Here is a 16,817-nt window from a genome sequence, read left to right on the forward strand (position 1 = left end):
TGTTTCAGGATCTGGTAAAATGACGACGTGTACGAAATACCCGTTTTATCATCAGAAGAAAGGGTGGAAGCCTGCTCTGGTGTGAGCGGATACGTTCAAAGCTGGTGCCTTTGATCGGTTGACAACTTCAACAACATTAGTCACTCCCATCGCCACCTACTTCGTCGCGTTTTCGGCTTCGAGCGCGTTACCTTGCGTGTTGATACCGGCGGCAACGGATTAGCGTTGCTTCGAGAATGTCGAAATCCTTCACAAATCCGAGTTAATTTTTTTAGATCTGCGCTGTTTTTCGGATCTGAAATTGGTGAGAGATTGTGCGTCGATTCTGGATTTGTAACTTGAACAACGATGGTTGGTGGAGTCGAGGCCGGCTTCCCCTTCTCCTTCTGTGGTGGATCATTCTTGTTTGAGTCGTCGGGACTGGTGGTGGTGCGAACCACCGTGAGAGGCTATTCGGTGAGGACGGACTTGCCATTGCAGGAGAAAAATCCCCAGTTTCCGGTGAAAGTTTCTGGATGGTGGGGTGGGATGGGAGGAAGAAGATAGGAATAAGGTTGTATTTTTTAGTGATTTTTAATTTTAAAAATAAAATAAAAATAGTTATGATTTTTTAGTATTTACATTATTTTAAATTTTAAAAGTTAACAGAAAATTATTGTTTTTAATAAAAAAAATTAAAAAATCAAAATAATTATTTTAAAAACATAAAAAATTAAAATTAAAATTTTAAAACTTAATTTATCAAAACAAAATAACTATATAAAATATAATGAATCCAAATTAATATTAAACAATTTTTTTTAAACAATGTGAAAAAATTATACAGTAAAAAAATAATGACATGTTTTTTCACATGATTTTTAACATGTTTTCAGTAATAGATGTTTTAATAGTATAAAGATCTTTTATATTATTATCTAATTAAAAATTTCTCTTTAAAGCAAATTTGTTAATTTATATAATACTTCAATATTTTAGAAATTTTCTCTTTAAAGTAAATTTGCTAATTTATATAATACTTCAATATTTCTGACTAGTTGATAGTTTAGTAAGGAAATTACATTTTAGTCCTAAATTTTGGACAAAAACATACAAACATTTTATTAATACTTTTCATTATTTTTTTCTACTGTCTTTTTCTTGTTATATTGACGTATTTTCTAAAAAATAGTAATTCTTTTTTTAAGAACCATGCATGCCCTTGGACTGAACTCCCGCCCTAAATCAAACCTCAGTTCCTAATGGCGTGTCTCTTCCAAGTTGAAACAGCTAACAACAATTCTCCAAACTTGTTTTGTAGGCAACATGATCGGAGTGTGAGTTTCGAACGCCAAGAAGATGCACTTGCGACTTCGAGCAGCCACTTCCACTGCGAACCCATTCATCCCACCCGCTCACCTCATCCACTCCATCCCTCAATGGTTCTCCATCCTCCGCCACGCCATCGCCGCCTCCGACTTACCCCTCGGAAAGCGCGCCCACGCCCGCATCCTAACTTCCGGCCACCACCCCGACCGCTTCCTCACCAACAACCTCATCACCATGTACTCTAAATGCGGCTCCCTCTCCTCCGCCCGCAAACTGTTCGACACAACGCCCGACACAAGCCGTGATCTTGTTACCTGGAACGCCATCCTCTCCGCCCACGCCGACAAAGCGCGCGACGGCTTCCACCTCTTCCGCCTCCTCCGCCGCTCCTTCGTCTCCGCCACGCGCCACACTCTCGCCCCCGTCTTCAAAATGTGCCTCCTCTCCGCCTCCCCCTCCGCCGCCGAGTCCCTCCACGGCTACGCCGTCAAGATCGGCTTACAATGGGACGTGTTTGTCGCCGGTGCTTTGGTCAACATTTACGCCAAATTCGGACGAATCAGAGAGGCACGCGTTCTGTTCGATGGAATGGGTTTGAGGGACGTTGTTCTCTGGAACGTCATGATGAAAGCTTACGTCGACACTGGTCTCGAATACGAAGCGCTGCTTCTCTTCTCTGAGTTTAACCGAACTGGACTCCGTCCCGATGACGTCACTCTCTGTACTCTCGCGCGGGTTGTGAAAAGTAAACAAAATGTTTTGGAATGGCAGTTGAAGCAGCTTAAAGCTTATGGAACGAAGTTGTTTATGTATGATGATGATGATGATGGTTCGGATGTTATTGCATGGAACAAGACACTGTCTTGGTTTCTTCAGAGAGGTGAAACTTGGGAAGCTGTTGATTGTTTTGTGGATATGATTAACTCGCGTGTTGCCTGTGATGGCTTGACTTTTGTTGTGATGCTGTCTGTGGTTGCCGGTTTGAACTGTCTTGAGCTGGGGAAACAGATTCACGGCATTGTTGTGAGGTCTGGGTTGGATCAAGTTGTCTCTGTTGGGAATTGCCTTATCAATATGTATGTTAAGACTGGCTCCGTTTCTCGTGCAAGGACAGTGTTTTGGCAAATGAATGAAGTGGATTTGGTATCGTGGAACACCATGATATCTGGTTGCGCGCTGAGTGGTTTGGAGGAGTGTTCTGTTGGGATGTTTGTTGATTTATTACGTGGTGGTTTATTGCCGGATCAATTCACTGTTGCGAGCGTTTTGAGGGCTTGTTCCTCTCTTGGAGGAGGTTGCCATCTTGCCACACAGATTCATGCTTGTGCAATGAAAGCTGGTGTTGTCTTGGATTCATTTGTTTCAACAACTCTGATTGATGTGTATTCCAAGAGTGGGAAGATGGAGGAGGCGGAATTTCTTTTTGTTAACCAAGATGGATTTGATTTGGCATCTTGGAATGCTATGATGCATGGATACATTGTGAGTGGTGATTTTCCTAAGGCATTGAGGCTTTACATTTTAATGCAAGAAAGTGGAGAGAGAGCGAATCAGATTACTCTGGCGAATGCGGCTAAAGCTGCTGGGGGATTAGTGGGGCTTAAACAAGGGAAGCAAATTCAGGCTGTTGTTGTGAAAAGGGGGTTTAATTTAGATTTGTTTGTCATTAGTGGTGTTCTTGACATGTATCTAAAATGTGGAGAGATGGAAAGCGCACGGAGAATTTTCAATGAAATACCTTCGCCTGATGATGTTGCTTGGACTACTATGATATCAGGATGTGTGGAGAATGGACAAGAGGAGCATGCTCTTTTCACGTACCATCATATGAGACTTTCCAAGGTGCAGCCTGATGAGTATACCTTTGCTACCCTTGTCAAGGCTTGCTCTCTTTTAACGGCATTGGAACAAGGGAGACAGATTCATGCAAATACTGTAAAGCTAAACTGTGCATTTGATCCTTTTGTAATGACCTCACTTGTTGACATGTATGCTAAGTGTGGGAATATAGAAGACGCACGTGGTTTGTTTAAAAGAACAAACACGAGTAGGATTGCCTCATGGAATGCCATGATAGTAGGATTAGCTCAACATGGAAATGCTGAGGAAGCCCTTCAGTTTTTCGAAGAGATGAAATCTAGGGGAGTAACACCAGATAGAGTTACTTTTATAGGGGTTCTTTCTGCGTGCAGTCACTCTGGTTTGGTATCTGAAGCCTATGAGAATTTTTATTCCATGCAGAAAATCTATGGTATTGAACCTGAGATTGAGCACTATTCTTGTCTTGTTGATGCCCTTAGCCGTGCAGGGCGGATACGAGAAGCTGAAAAGGTGATATCATCAATGCCTTTTGAAGCTTCTGCTTCAATGTATAGAACACTGCTTAATGCTTGTAGGGTTCAGGTAGACAGAGAAACAGGAAAGCGTGTAGCAGAAAAGCTTTTGGCCTTGGAGCCATCTGATTCAGCTGCTTATGTTCTTTTATCCAATGTTTATGCGGCTGCTAACCAATGGGAAAATGTGGCGAGTGCTAGAAATATGATGAGAAAAGCAAATGTGAAGAAGGATCCAGGGTTTAGTTGGGTAGATTTGAAGAACAAGGTGCATTTGTTTGTAGCTGGTGATAGGTCACATGAAGAAACTGATGTTATATATAATAAGGTGGAGTATATCATGAAGAGGATCAGAGAAGAAGGATATCTCCCTGACACAGACTTCGCACTTGTTGATGTAGAAGAAGAAGATAAAGAGTGTTCTTTGTATTATCATAGTGAGAAGCTAGCAATAGCTTATGGGCTTATGAAAACTCCACCATCCACTACATTAAGGGTTATTAAAAACCTCAGAGTGTGTGGAGATTGCCATAATGCAATCAAATATATATCAAAGGTTTTTGAGCGAGAGGTTGTTTTGAGAGATGCAAATCGATTTCATCATTTCAGGAGTGGGGTTTGCTCTTGTGGTGATTACTGGTGACAATTGAATATTTCCCTTAACACTACCCCATTATTTAAGTGGGCTTATGTGAGAGCCATCAGCTAACCTTCCTTTTCTTGGCTCCTCTTTGTCATTGACTTCCAAAGTAAGTACTAGCTAGGTATAGAGATACACTTGATTTCAGTCTTTACAACATTGTTGTTAGGACCGGACCAAATAGGTCGGTTCAACCAAAATTCAGTTGCTAGGCCAGTTTGATCAATCTTTAAAACTGGTCTTGTAAAGAATTAGTTCAAAATCAGCTAGAACCAATCCGGACTTGTTTGTTGAAAAAATATTTTTTAATAAAACATTTAATAGTATAATGATTGATACAATTTTATCTTAATATTATGATAATGGAGAATTATTTGAAGCAGCAGTTACTATAACTAAAAAGCTCATTGTCATTGTGTGGCCTAACGGAGAGAAATAGGGGAAGATGAAAATAAATAAGAGAAATAGGTGGTAAATATAGTAAATTTCAAGAGTATTTGATTTGATTATTTTAAAAAAGTGTTTGATTTGAGGGAAATAAAAAAGAAATTGGGTAGATAGAAATAGAAAACAGAATAAAAAAATTATTCACAATTGATTGTTTTTTAAAATACTCTATTGTTTAAAATGAAAGTTGATTATTTTTTCGTAATATACACTGTGACAATCAATTGTGAGCAAAAAATTATCAATTACTTTGATTATATTTTAGAAAATTTGTCTTATTGAGCAAGAAAATAAGAAGTGTAGGACTCTCAATTTGTGGAAGGAACCACCGATTGCATGATCATGACTGAAGGCCATTTTCCCCTACAATGTCATTACTATCATTTAAAACAAGAACAAAGTTGTTACTTGATAGGAGTACTCTCAAATCAAACATTCTTAAAATTCACTACATTTGTCTTCAAAAAGAAAATTCACTATATTTTTTTATTTATTTCTCTTCTTTATTTTCTTTCACTTTTCCACTTCTTTGTGACACACAGTGTGCCAATGAGTTTGTGTGTACAGCCTCAGACTCAAAACCTAATGAAATTATGTTCTGGCTCGACTTGATGCTATTGCCACTAGTTTGTTCAATCTGGGGGGATGACTCGGGCTTGGCTCTTGGTACAAGGAGTGTGGCCAGATGGATGCACCCTCCTCAGGGGCGGTTGAAACTAAATTGCGATGCATCTGTGAGTTTGAAATTCTTCTGCTTTCATTGCCAAGAGGTCTGAGTTGCCTTCATTATTTTTTGAAAGACATAAAATATTATTAACTGGCATAGTTGGAACACAAATGCAGCCATCCCAGCAGAAAGTACAAGCAAAAGGCAATACAATACAATCTCAAATCCTGTCCCCTTTTTACAACGTGTATAATACTCCAACCCAACCCAATGCTTCCAAAGAGAAATACAATTGAAGTTTTTTAAGTACTTTTTACAGAGGTTGAAATCTTAATGGAAAAAAATATGAATTGATTGATATTAACACGTTAAAGTTGATACAGTAGTTTTAACATTAGTCAATCACTGAAATTGGTTTGAAATGTATGCAGTGAAAAACAATTTTTAGTGGCCATGTGAACTGCTGATACTATTGCCGCTACAAGTACTTAATTTTTTCCGGCAAAAGAGGCATTTACCAGCAGCCATAGTAATCTAATCACCGGTAATAGCTTAGGATATGCCCCCTTATTTTTAATTGCCGATTAATATATTAGTGGCTATATTTATTGCCGCTAAAAGATAAAATGATTCCCATTAAAAGTCACTTTTGGTGTAGTGATATAACATCCAATGTCTATATGAGTGCCATCATTATATATTGACGTGTGGCTAATATAATGAATAAGGCTTAAAAGCTCACTTTCCTGCCAAGTCAACCTAACTGGTATCATAAATTTTCTGATGCCAAACTGAGAGAACTGTATGGAAATTAACCATGTACTCCCGTATCAATATATACCAAAGCTTCTAGTGCTGCTTGAAATTTGTGTTTCTATGCACCATGTGTGTGCTTGGACCAGTTCAAGTCAAGTGTTTGTGTACAGAAAGGAATTCGGTTTCCTTTTTGATAATGTTATTCTAAGCTTCTAATTATGTAAGCTTTAAGGTTATTATTGTCAATGGAATGCGGCCTACCATGGACGACCGAGCCCGAGGGGTGCCCTCACCCACTTTGCTTCTCATATTTGGATATATGCTTTCGATCTAAGGCTTGCATAGTATTAGAGTTAGGAAGAAATTGGCTACTTCAGTTAGCTTTTCTGTTAATACTAGTTACAATTATCATTTTTATGCGTATATAAATTTGACATCATGAACTGTCAACAGTGTGAGATATCATTTTCTACAGAATATTAATAGTGTTTTCTCTCTCTTATTGGTGTTTCCGTTGTACTCGTGATATATAACATCAGCTGTGTGTGGACAAGCTCGAAGTGAAACTTGTTGGCATTGATGGTGGGGTACGCTTTTTGTTGTCACAAATCAGAGTCAGGGGGTTGGGTATTTATATTGGAGAAATGATAAACAAGAGGAAGAAGGGTTGACAAAGAAGCTGAGAAAGGGGGTACAAGACAAGGGCTGAGGAAAGATAGAGAAAACAAAAGGCTTCACATATTGCGTCAGTATTAAAAAAAAGTTATTCTTATCTTTCTAAAATTAAAGGCTAAAATAAAAAAGAAAGAAAAAAAAAACTTAAAAAGAAAAAACTGGAAAGGAGGAAAGAGAAAAGGTTAAACAAAAGTAGTGAAAGTACCAAGTAATTAACAAAATTAAAATGGAAAGAAAAAAAAATAAAGAGAGAAAATGAATGAGAGGAAAAAAAAAATCCCAATTATGACACCTGCCCAATCAAGGGAGGAGTTTATTTTCCTATATAAGCTCATTTTATTCCTTATATTTTTACTAAAATTTGTTTTGATTCTCTATTTTTAAAAATTATTTTGATGTTTATCTCTCAGATTGAGGTTAACGTTATCCTTTTAAAATTGTAATGATTTTCAAATTTTCAACTTTTTTTTAATTCATACAACTTATCACATTAAAGTCATCTACATAAAACATTTTAGAAGTCCAATTAACGTTTGAATAAAAAAGAACTACAAACATCATGAAAATAACATAAAAAATGAATCATACAAGTAACTAGAAAACTCAAAAATATAATATCATTTTTTTTCTAATTTGTAAAAAATCACTTTTCATTGTAATTTTCAACTTGCTTACAATCTTTTATGATTAAAACATTAGTTGGGTTCCATATGCTTTATGAGGGACTTCTAATAAAACAAGTATCATATCTATCTTAAATTAGTAAAAGAAAAAAAGTTCAAAATTATGTCCCAAAATAAAAAAAGATTTAATTATTATACACTAACAGTGTAAATATTTTTTACATTATCAATTAATAACAAAATGTCACATTTTAAAATGTGAGTATTATCCTAATTACCTTAAAAGTCACATATATCATGAATTATGATTTATTAACTGTGTAAAAAAATCTTACACAACCGTGTATAACAATTAAACTCAAATAAAAAAGGATCACTATTTCATAAAGATAACATTGATTCAAATTGAAAAAAAACAAAAACAACAAAATGAAAATCTTTTAAAGATAAAAAATTAAAATAAAATAAAGTGAAAAGATAAAAGATAAAAAATATATATTATGAATACTATTAAAATATACTCATCATGGGACGACTACATACTATTAAAATATATTTATGGGACAATTATATAATAACATGTGAATTGTTATAAATCTTTAATACTTGAATTTGATTGATAAAAAAAAACTCATTGATCATGAAACAATTTCATACTATTTGACACTTAATACCGAGTCATTATTGTAAAAATTTGTTAATGGAATTGATATTTTATTATTATTAAGGGACTAAAATGTCAATGCATCTTTGTATTAGAGATTTGACAGCCTTGGATATTGAAATATTTTCTGATTCAAGCATACTTACATAGAAGCCAACCAATGTGCAAATTGGCTTGCCAAAGACGGAGCCTCTTCATCTACTCTCTGTTGAGTCTGGAACATTTGTCCTCCGTAGCTCTCCATGTTGTTTAGCTGATATCCTAGGCATCTCCTTTGTTAGATTCTAGTTTTGGTCTTGCTGTCTTTTATTTTCCTTCACTGATAAAAAAATAGAATGAATCTTTTAAAATATAAAATCTTAAAACAAACTTGAATAAAAATATAAAATAAAATTATATTTTAGAATATATATATATATATATATATATATATATATATATATATATATATATATATGCACAACTAATTATCATAGTAATATTTTCAAAATATAACTATAAAAAAGAACATAATAAAAAATCATATGTAATAATAAATGGGAAAAAATTATGCATAATATAAAATTTTTAACTCATTCATTATATATGATAAATTTATTGATTTTTAAAATAATTATCTCAAAATAATTTAAATGTTAATTTGTGATTGGATGATAATGTAAAAAAATTATTTTACATCGTTAATATATAAATATTAAATTTCAAATTATACATAATATATATATATATATATATATATATATATATATATATATATATATTATATACAATAGTCACACTAAGTCGACCTTAGTGAATATATATATATACATATATATATATATATAATTAAAAATTAAATTAAAAAAATAACATTAACAATAAATTGGTATTATAATATTAAAAAAATTCTCATTGATGGCAGGACACACAAGTGTGATTTAAACGAACTAAATTGAACTAGATTGATCTGTATATCCACTTTTAGTCTGCCGTTAAATTTATATGATTATTTTTCATTAAATTATAATATTTAATAATGAATTTGATGTTAAATTATAAAATTTCTAACTAATTTATCATAGAGTTATATCCATAACATAACTATCACGCTTCTTATATAACAAATAAATGACTCAATCAAAATTAATATTCTTTGAGGACATAAATTATTATCGTATTAGATTTCCAGGTATAAATTGGTTATTTTCTTCTTCTTTTTTTATAATTTCGTGTTTTCTTATAAGATTCAACAATGGGACAAAACTTATGATTATTTTACCAAACCCAACATGAAACCCACTTGAGTGAATACTTGACTACTTCACATTCACACTCACTTTTCAGTTTCTGTTCTGCGTAGGTTGCAACCTACCTAGTAATCAGAACCAAAGTAGAAAACGAATGGAACCCGATGGCGATGATTTTCCATCGTTGGATTTCGACATTGATTCACCAGACCATAGACAGGACCAAAGTAAAAAACGAAAGCATACTGATAATTATGCGTCTCTGGAATCGCCTTGTTCCAACACGAACCCCAGAGGGTGCCTTTTTTTTCTCCGTTTTTTTTTTGGGGGCAGACACTTCATGAATTTTGTATCTTCTTCATTCCCATTTTATTTGTTTGCCCCTCCTTTTTGAGTTTTGCATTTGGTGTGGTTTATGTTGCAATATGCATGCATGCCCCCATTTACGTTGTTGGTGTTTTAGGCATAAGGGTTTTTGGGAAGAATGATCATAAAGATTGCATTTTTCTTATTTTCTTGATCCTTTCTCTTCGAGTTTGATAATAAAGATTGCTTCTTCTTTTTTTGTGTTATTTACTTGGTCCTTTCTGTTCGAGTTTGATCATAAAGATTGCGTTTTTTTTTTTTTTGTTATTTTCTTGATTCTTTCTCTTCGAGTTTGATCATAAAGATTGCGGTTTTGCTATTTTCTTGACCGAGTTTGACAGATTTTTTTTTTTTGTTTCTTTTATCAATCATGCGTTTTGGGTTTTCCCTATAGCTATCAGATAGAGGTGTATGAAGTTGCAAGGAGAAGGAACACAATAGCTGTGTTGGATACAGGGTCTGGTAAGACCTTGAATGCTGTAATGCTCATGAAAGAGGTGGGTTAAGCCATCAAGACTAGTGGTGTAAAGAAGCTGATTCTTTTCTTGGCTCCCACAGTTCATCTTGTCAACCAGGCATGTTACACAGTTTTTTTTCTTCCCTTTCTGTTTTTGCTTCCTGTTAGTTTTTTTCTTTGACAAATGTGGTATTGAAAGCTTAAAGCTCTCAAATTTTTAACATAACAGCAACTAACATGGTCTTAATTTGACAAGTCTCATTGACTTAGAGGTCCTACATACCCTCCCTTAAACTGAACTGCAAACTGCAGTCAGTTTACTTCTGGTGCCTAGCAGATCTCTTTATCTCAAGAACAACTACAGCTTCAAGGGCTCAGTCATAATGCCAGCAATTTGATCTTTTGAATCACAGTGCACCAAGTCAACAATCCAATCTTTTGTTAAATCATAAAGAAGATAAAATCTTATGTGAATGTGTTTACTTCTACCATGTAAACAGGATTCTTTGAAAGTTTAGGCCCTGTTCAGAGTGTTTTTAGGTTTTTAGTTTTAAAATTTTCAAAATTTAAATCCGGTTTTAGTTTTCAGTTTTGATATTTTCAAAAAAGAAATGGGTTCAGTTTTAAAATGACCTAACACATTTTGAAAATAAACATTTTGTGGGGCACCCAGCTGGAAGGTACAAGTCACCAACACCACCCTTTCCTAAGTGTGCAACTCTCTTCAGTCATCCACAAATAGTACACATTCACCCACGCCTTTTTCACCTTTAGATCTTTCTGTTGCTGCTCCTTGATGGTTTTCCTCTGAGCCTTTGTCGGCTTAACCCCATTTGCTACCGTGAGAATTCTTGTCTCCACCAAATGCTAATACTCCTTAGATCGAAGAAGATTCTACATGAGCATAGCCCAATGGTCATAATGGCCATCAAACTTAGGTTTGGCTGGTTGCACAAAATTGCTTCCTTTTGCTGCCATCTCACCCTCCCCTATTTTGTTCACCAAATGTTTCTCTCACACATTAGGGGACCACAGTTCCTAACGTACACAACCGGGCCACTTATGTGGAGCTCTAATGCCAATTTGTTGAAAGCTTAAAACAGAGAAATCTCAGTATGGGAGTTCAAAAGCTCTATTATTCAATAACAAAACTGTGGCTCTATGCTGGCCTTACAAAACAGGAATAAAATCAAAATATAACATCCATGTTTACATTACCTAAAGATATGATAAGTAAATCTGGCAAGGAATAGAAGCTATACTAACTACTTATAACTAGGACTTTATTAACATAACAGCAATTAAGATGATCTTAATATGACAAGTCTTGTTGACATAGAGGTCCAACATGTGGCTGATGAGATGTTGTACTCTTCCTTCATAACAAAGTGTGGCTGATGAGATGTACTCTTCCTTCATAACAAAGTGTGTGGTTTATTCAGTTACAGGTTAAACTTATTTGGTGTTTGACTGTTTGTGTCCACTTTGCAGCAATTCAAGAATATGAAATTTCTGACTGATTTTCAAGTTGAGGAATACTATGGAGCTAAAGGAGTTGATACATGGAGTTTGAAGATGTGGGAGAAAGTGATTAGTAACAATGATGTATGTTTATTGTTTAACCTGCTAATTGATTGTCTTACTTTTTTTGCGGTGGCTTTTACTTTCATTGATTTGTGCAGTATTGTTTTGGGCCCAATGGCATTTACCTTAAGATCTCTTATAGTCTTATTAAAGTTAATTTATTGTATAATTATATAGCTTACATATTTTCATTCATTAATCATGGGACACAAGATATTACATAATTAAGAACTTGTGGTATTTTCTTTGCCACTATCTTGGTCCATGGCCCTCCATCCTTGCTCAACATTGATTGATTCTCCATTTTATTTTATGTGATATTTCGGCCTGAAAAGTGTATAATTAATTCAACTACTGAATTTTTTAATTGTTCTGAATTCCTAGCCTTGAATAATAGTTAATTAGTTATATCAACTGTAACGCCCTTGATTGTCGTCTTCTTGGCGGCTTACATATTACAACACTTCACACGGTGACACTTCACACGGTGACACTTCACTCAACATTCTTATTGGTCAGAACCCTCTGTAGGTAGCCTTTTTCGAGATCTCGAAAATTTGTTTCGACTGCTTTCAGGAGTAATGACTATCTTGGGAAGTTTTTCGCTGGATGTGTTCTTAAGACTATTGCTGACTGTGTTGAAGCTCTGATAGGAGCATACTATGTAGATGGTGGACTCTTTGCTTCACTTAATGTGATGAAATGGCTTGGGATTGGTGTTGAACTTGAACTATCATCACTTGATGAAGCAATCACTGCTGCATCTCTGAGTACATGTGTGCCAATAGAAAGTGATATTGCAAGCCTTGAAAAGAAAATTGAGTATGAATTTTCAGTCAAGGGACTCTTACTGGAGGCAATCACACATTTGTCTGAGAAAGAACTTGGGATTGGCTGCTGTTATGAGGTAGTTGCGAAGTTTCATATATTATTTAAGTAATTGATATTTAACTTGTAAAAGTATAGTACGATTTATTGAATTTATGGCAGAGGCTTAAATTTCTTGGTGACTCGGTATTGGACCTGCTTATCACATGGCATCTTTATCAGAGTCACACAGATATTGATCCAGGGGTGTTGGCTGACTTACGTTCTGCTTCTGTCAATAATGACAATTTTGCTCAAGTTGCTGTTAGACATAACCTTCACCAGCACCTTCTACATAGCTCAGGATTATTAGTGAGCCAGATATTAGAATATGTGAAGGTCATTTCTGAATCAGATCCCAGATCACTTCCAAGTATTAGAGCTCCCAAGGTTTAGTTTTGTTGATCATTATGGTTTATTTTTTATAATATAAAGTTACTTATATGATTGTAATTACTTATTTGAATTTCTGTTGCATTATGTTTTGAATTGGAATATATTTGATTTAGAAACCAATTACAATGCTTGAAACTCGTTACAACATATTTTACCAAATCTGGTTGTTAACTGTATTATTCAGTGTATTGGGGTTGCACCATGTATACCCAAATATGTACAACAAAAATGCTATCTAAAAGATAAACCAATCTAAAAAGTAAAATATAAACCAAACTTATCTAAAAGATAAAAGATAAACCCATCTTATCTAAAAGATAAACTACTTATCTAATTACAATCAACAACATTATTTTCCTTGATTTGCAAATTGTTTTCCATGTTTTCAACACCAAACGAAGATGAGTGAAATTCATTTTATTTCAATGACTTTATTATATTACCCATACTTGGAATGGATCAAATGGATAAACTAATAAAGGCAAAATTGTTAATCAATTATTTAAAATTAGGATTAGAAATAAATCAAATTTACACAAATGCAACCAAATTTTGTTGGTTTTCGACATGCACACAACACAAATCAAGGCGATTTACAAAATCAAAGCAAGTCCTATTTTATAAAGATTATCATTTATAAATAGAGACAATTCCTGAAGCATGTGGCTCCAAACATATACCTGGCACTTCTTTTAAGTTGTAACATTGTTATTTTTGTTATAAATGTCAGGCACTTGGAGATGTAGTGGAAAGTATTGTCGGGCCTATACTAATTGGTACCAAGCTAAGTCTTGACCAAGTGTGGAACGTTTTCTATCCTCTATTATCTCCCATTGTTACTCCTGATAAACTTGAATTGCCTCCATTTCGTGAATTAAATGAATTATGTGATTCACTTGGGCATTTTGTAAAAGTAAAAGAAAATTGTGAAAAAATGGGATCAGCAATGCATGTTGAGGTTAGTGTACAGCTTCCAAATGCCCTATTGGTTCGTGAAGGAAAGGGGCCAAATAAAAAAACTGCAAAAGGAGAAGCTGCTTTTCATTTGTTGAAGGATCTTGAGGTTTGTTGTTTAATGATTGTGTTCTGGTCCAGTCCAGTCTACCTTACCTGAAATGAATAAGATTTTTTGGGCATGAATTTTAATTTATTTTTTTATGAGGAACTTGATTTGTAAAGTTGATTAGTTATTTTAATTTTTTTTCATATTACTGCTATCTTTATTTGTATATATTTCGATGACCACTTGGCTTATACTTGTGATGCTACAGAAGCGGGGAATTTTACATGGTAGTCTCATGTCCAAGGGAAAAAGAGACAATCCTGACCATATCTATGATTCATTTCATCTCAAAAGGGATTCTAGTATTTGTTCTTCTCTAATTGAAGAACATTCCTCAGAGCCAGCATCACATAAAAGGCACACATTGGATGAAACTAACTTAACTGCATGTAAGTTGCCTCCCAAGTCCCAAAGACTCTTGCAGTGACATCTCTGGTTTTGATAGCAAGTTTTGTCTTCCCAGTGACAGTGTCCACTTCTGGGAAATTTTCTCCATTAGCTTCTTTGTATGGTTGTTAAGTGTTTTGAGTTTTTGAGAAGAAACAGACAAATTAGAGCAAATTGAAGTGATGGGTTTATTTCCATTGTCTATCATGCAATTTTCTTATTCTTTTGTTCCATTTTACCCATGCATATAATTTTGGTCTATCTAAAATTATTTATGAAGAATGGAAAAATATCAGCTATTCAGTTCTGTGAGACATCTGAATTGATCACTCCTGCTGTAGCATTCATTAACCAAATCATAGATAATGCTATGAGTGTTGTATGAAGCTAGTTTGATGGGGTTTTGTTCCTATCTCAAAGCAAATATGTTTTAATTTTCAGCTTAATGTGAAAAGAAGAGAAAGAGAGTAGAGTAGATATTTTTCTTTGCACCTAGTTAAATTGGTAGAAATTCAATTCAGATATCATCATATTTGTCAAATATAATATATTAAGGGGCTGCAAATGAAAGGATTGGTGCTTAGTGGTCTCTCTACCTTGTCTTCTTTTTGTCATTTTAAACCCGTTTATTCCCTGCTATTTTCAAATCCAAGGGCAATGAGTTAATTTATTATCTACCTATAGATTAACTTCATTTTGGATTCATGTTACACAGTTAATTGATCAATGAATATGAAAGGGAGGACCACGGACCACACTATATGATGTATGTAAGAAATTACAGTGGCCAGTGCCTGCATTTGATTCAAGAGAATATAAAGATAGGTGAGTCCGCCAACTAATTTGTACTTTTAATTGCTTGAGCAACTTTAATCTGAAAAGATTTTTTTATTATGTAGTACTACATGAAGGATTTGTGTGTGTAATATGTGGAGAACAGAATTGATCCCTAAACTTAAAGGACTGAAATCATCTAGCAAAGGAAACAATCAACTAGCTACAGAAACTGAATGAAAGAGTATTACAAAATCAAACAATATAGATCATACTCAAAATGTCATATAATATTTCTCATACTTATTCTGATTTCTGACAATCCAATGTATTTGAAGCATGGGGTTTCTTTTTTTAGGGAATTGTTTGCACCACCTTACATCATGCATTTCAAAAATTGGTTTGATATGGCAAAAAACGGATTTTAAATGATATTATTGTTTATATATGATTTGCAGATAATATTTTGTTCTAGAATCGGTAGTGCTGTGACATGTGAATCGGACAAGTTTTTATTTTGTCACAGATCTCTATTTGAATCCTGTGAAGGGCTGCAAGGAAGCAAGGGACAAAACTGTTTCTTTGTCGAAAATTACCTTGTGCATACCCAATTATGGTAATATAGAATGCAAAGGAGAAGCTAGAAGTGATAAGAAGAGCTCCTTTGACTCTGCTGCAATTTAAATGCTGCGTGTGGGCCGGGTGGACCTTTGAAGTATGAATATGGTAATTTTAGTTATTTATTGTTATCTTTTGTGTGCTATTTCTTATTTTTATAATACATGGAAGTATTTATCTAGATTTTTTATGATGTATACTATATTTACAATTATTTATGGTGTATAGTATATTTACAATTATAAAATTAACCTAGCTAACTAATGAAAAACTAGAATGGATCCACTCCAGTAAGATGTTCCCTTTTAAAACTGGGGTGTGAAGGTTTTCTCTCATCCAACTCAAGTAGTTACATCAAATTAAAATAAAGTAAAGAGTTTTCACTTTTTAAATTCTATAAATCCTTTAATATAAAATTTCTAATCTAAATAAAAGGTTCACTTTTCACTGAAGAATGAAGATTAACAACTCCAAATCTCTATTTTGCTTACCCTTTTTCCTTGTTTGGCCATTCCTCTGGGGTTGTTACGCAATAAGTACATAAGCTTTTCCATTATAGTAAGTTTAAGTTGTTCAAGAGAATTCTTTGTTCTTCCATCAAATATTCTGCTTTTTTCCATTATATTCAATGTTTACCTAGGATCAAAATTATATATTTTGTCTAAAATTGGAAGTAATTAGACCCTAGAGCCATAGCTTGTCTTGAGTCTAAATTTCATATTTTTATGCTTACTAATGAATACAACATCTTCAGAATTTTAACCTTTCTGTGGGTATTCTTTTGTATCTCTTAATGAACACAACATCTTCAAATTTGACAAAATAAACTTTCTATCCCCCCACCCACACACACCCATCAAATTTCAATGGAATATTAAGCAGTTCACAGACATCTTTTTTTTTTTTATCAAGGATTCTAACAATCGGCATGTTTTCACAAATAACTCAAATTCAATTTCTTGA

The 16,817-nt window shown here is 34.1% G+C and overlaps 2 protein-coding genes across 5 annotated transcripts; both read left to right on the plus strand.

The window, feature by feature from the left end:
• The first annotated feature begins 415 nt into the window (after positions 1-415).
• LOC102661570 (pentatricopeptide repeat-containing protein At4g33170) lies at positions 416-4,350 on the plus strand. Its single transcript, XM_014777281.3, has 2 exons — positions 416-553; positions 1,301-4,350. Exon 2 carries the CDS (start codon positions 1,339-1,341, stop codon positions 4,282-4,284), a length of 2,946 nt encoding a protein of 981 aa, XP_014632767.1. The 5' UTR covers positions 416-553; positions 1,301-1,338; the 3' UTR covers positions 4,285-4,350.
• Positions 4,351-9,354: 5,004 nt separating this feature from the next.
• LOC100814732 (endoribonuclease Dicer homolog 3a) lies at positions 9,355-16,019 on the plus strand. Of its 4 annotated transcripts, none has more exons than XM_041016284.1 (8): positions 9,355-10,283; positions 11,657-11,770; positions 12,326-12,656; positions 12,740-13,006; positions 13,743-14,075; positions 14,284-14,464; positions 15,178-15,287; positions 15,763-16,019. In XM_041016284.1, the coding sequence occupies exons 2-7, from the start codon at positions 11,766-11,768 to the stop codon at positions 15,183-15,185; spliced, it is 1,125 nt and encodes a 374-aa protein (XP_040872218.1). In that variant the 5' UTR covers positions 9,355-10,283; positions 11,657-11,765; the 3' UTR covers positions 15,186-15,287; positions 15,763-16,019. The 4 variants fall into 4 exon arrangements, with proteins under 4 accessions (XP_040872218.1, XP_014632768.1, XP_014632769.1 ...); XM_014777282.3 differs by having other exon boundaries at positions 9,355-9,639; positions 10,103-11,770; XM_014777283.3 differs by having other exon boundaries at positions 9,355-11,770; positions 15,695-16,019.
• The last annotated feature ends 798 nt before the right edge of the window (positions 16,020-16,817 follow it).

Source organism: Glycine max, chromosome 6 (genome assembly GCF_000004515.6).
Source record: "Glycine max cultivar Williams 82 chromosome 6, Glycine_max_v4.0, whole genome shotgun sequence".
Taxonomy (NCBI): domain Eukaryota; kingdom Viridiplantae; phylum Streptophyta; class Magnoliopsida; order Fabales; family Fabaceae; genus Glycine; species Glycine max.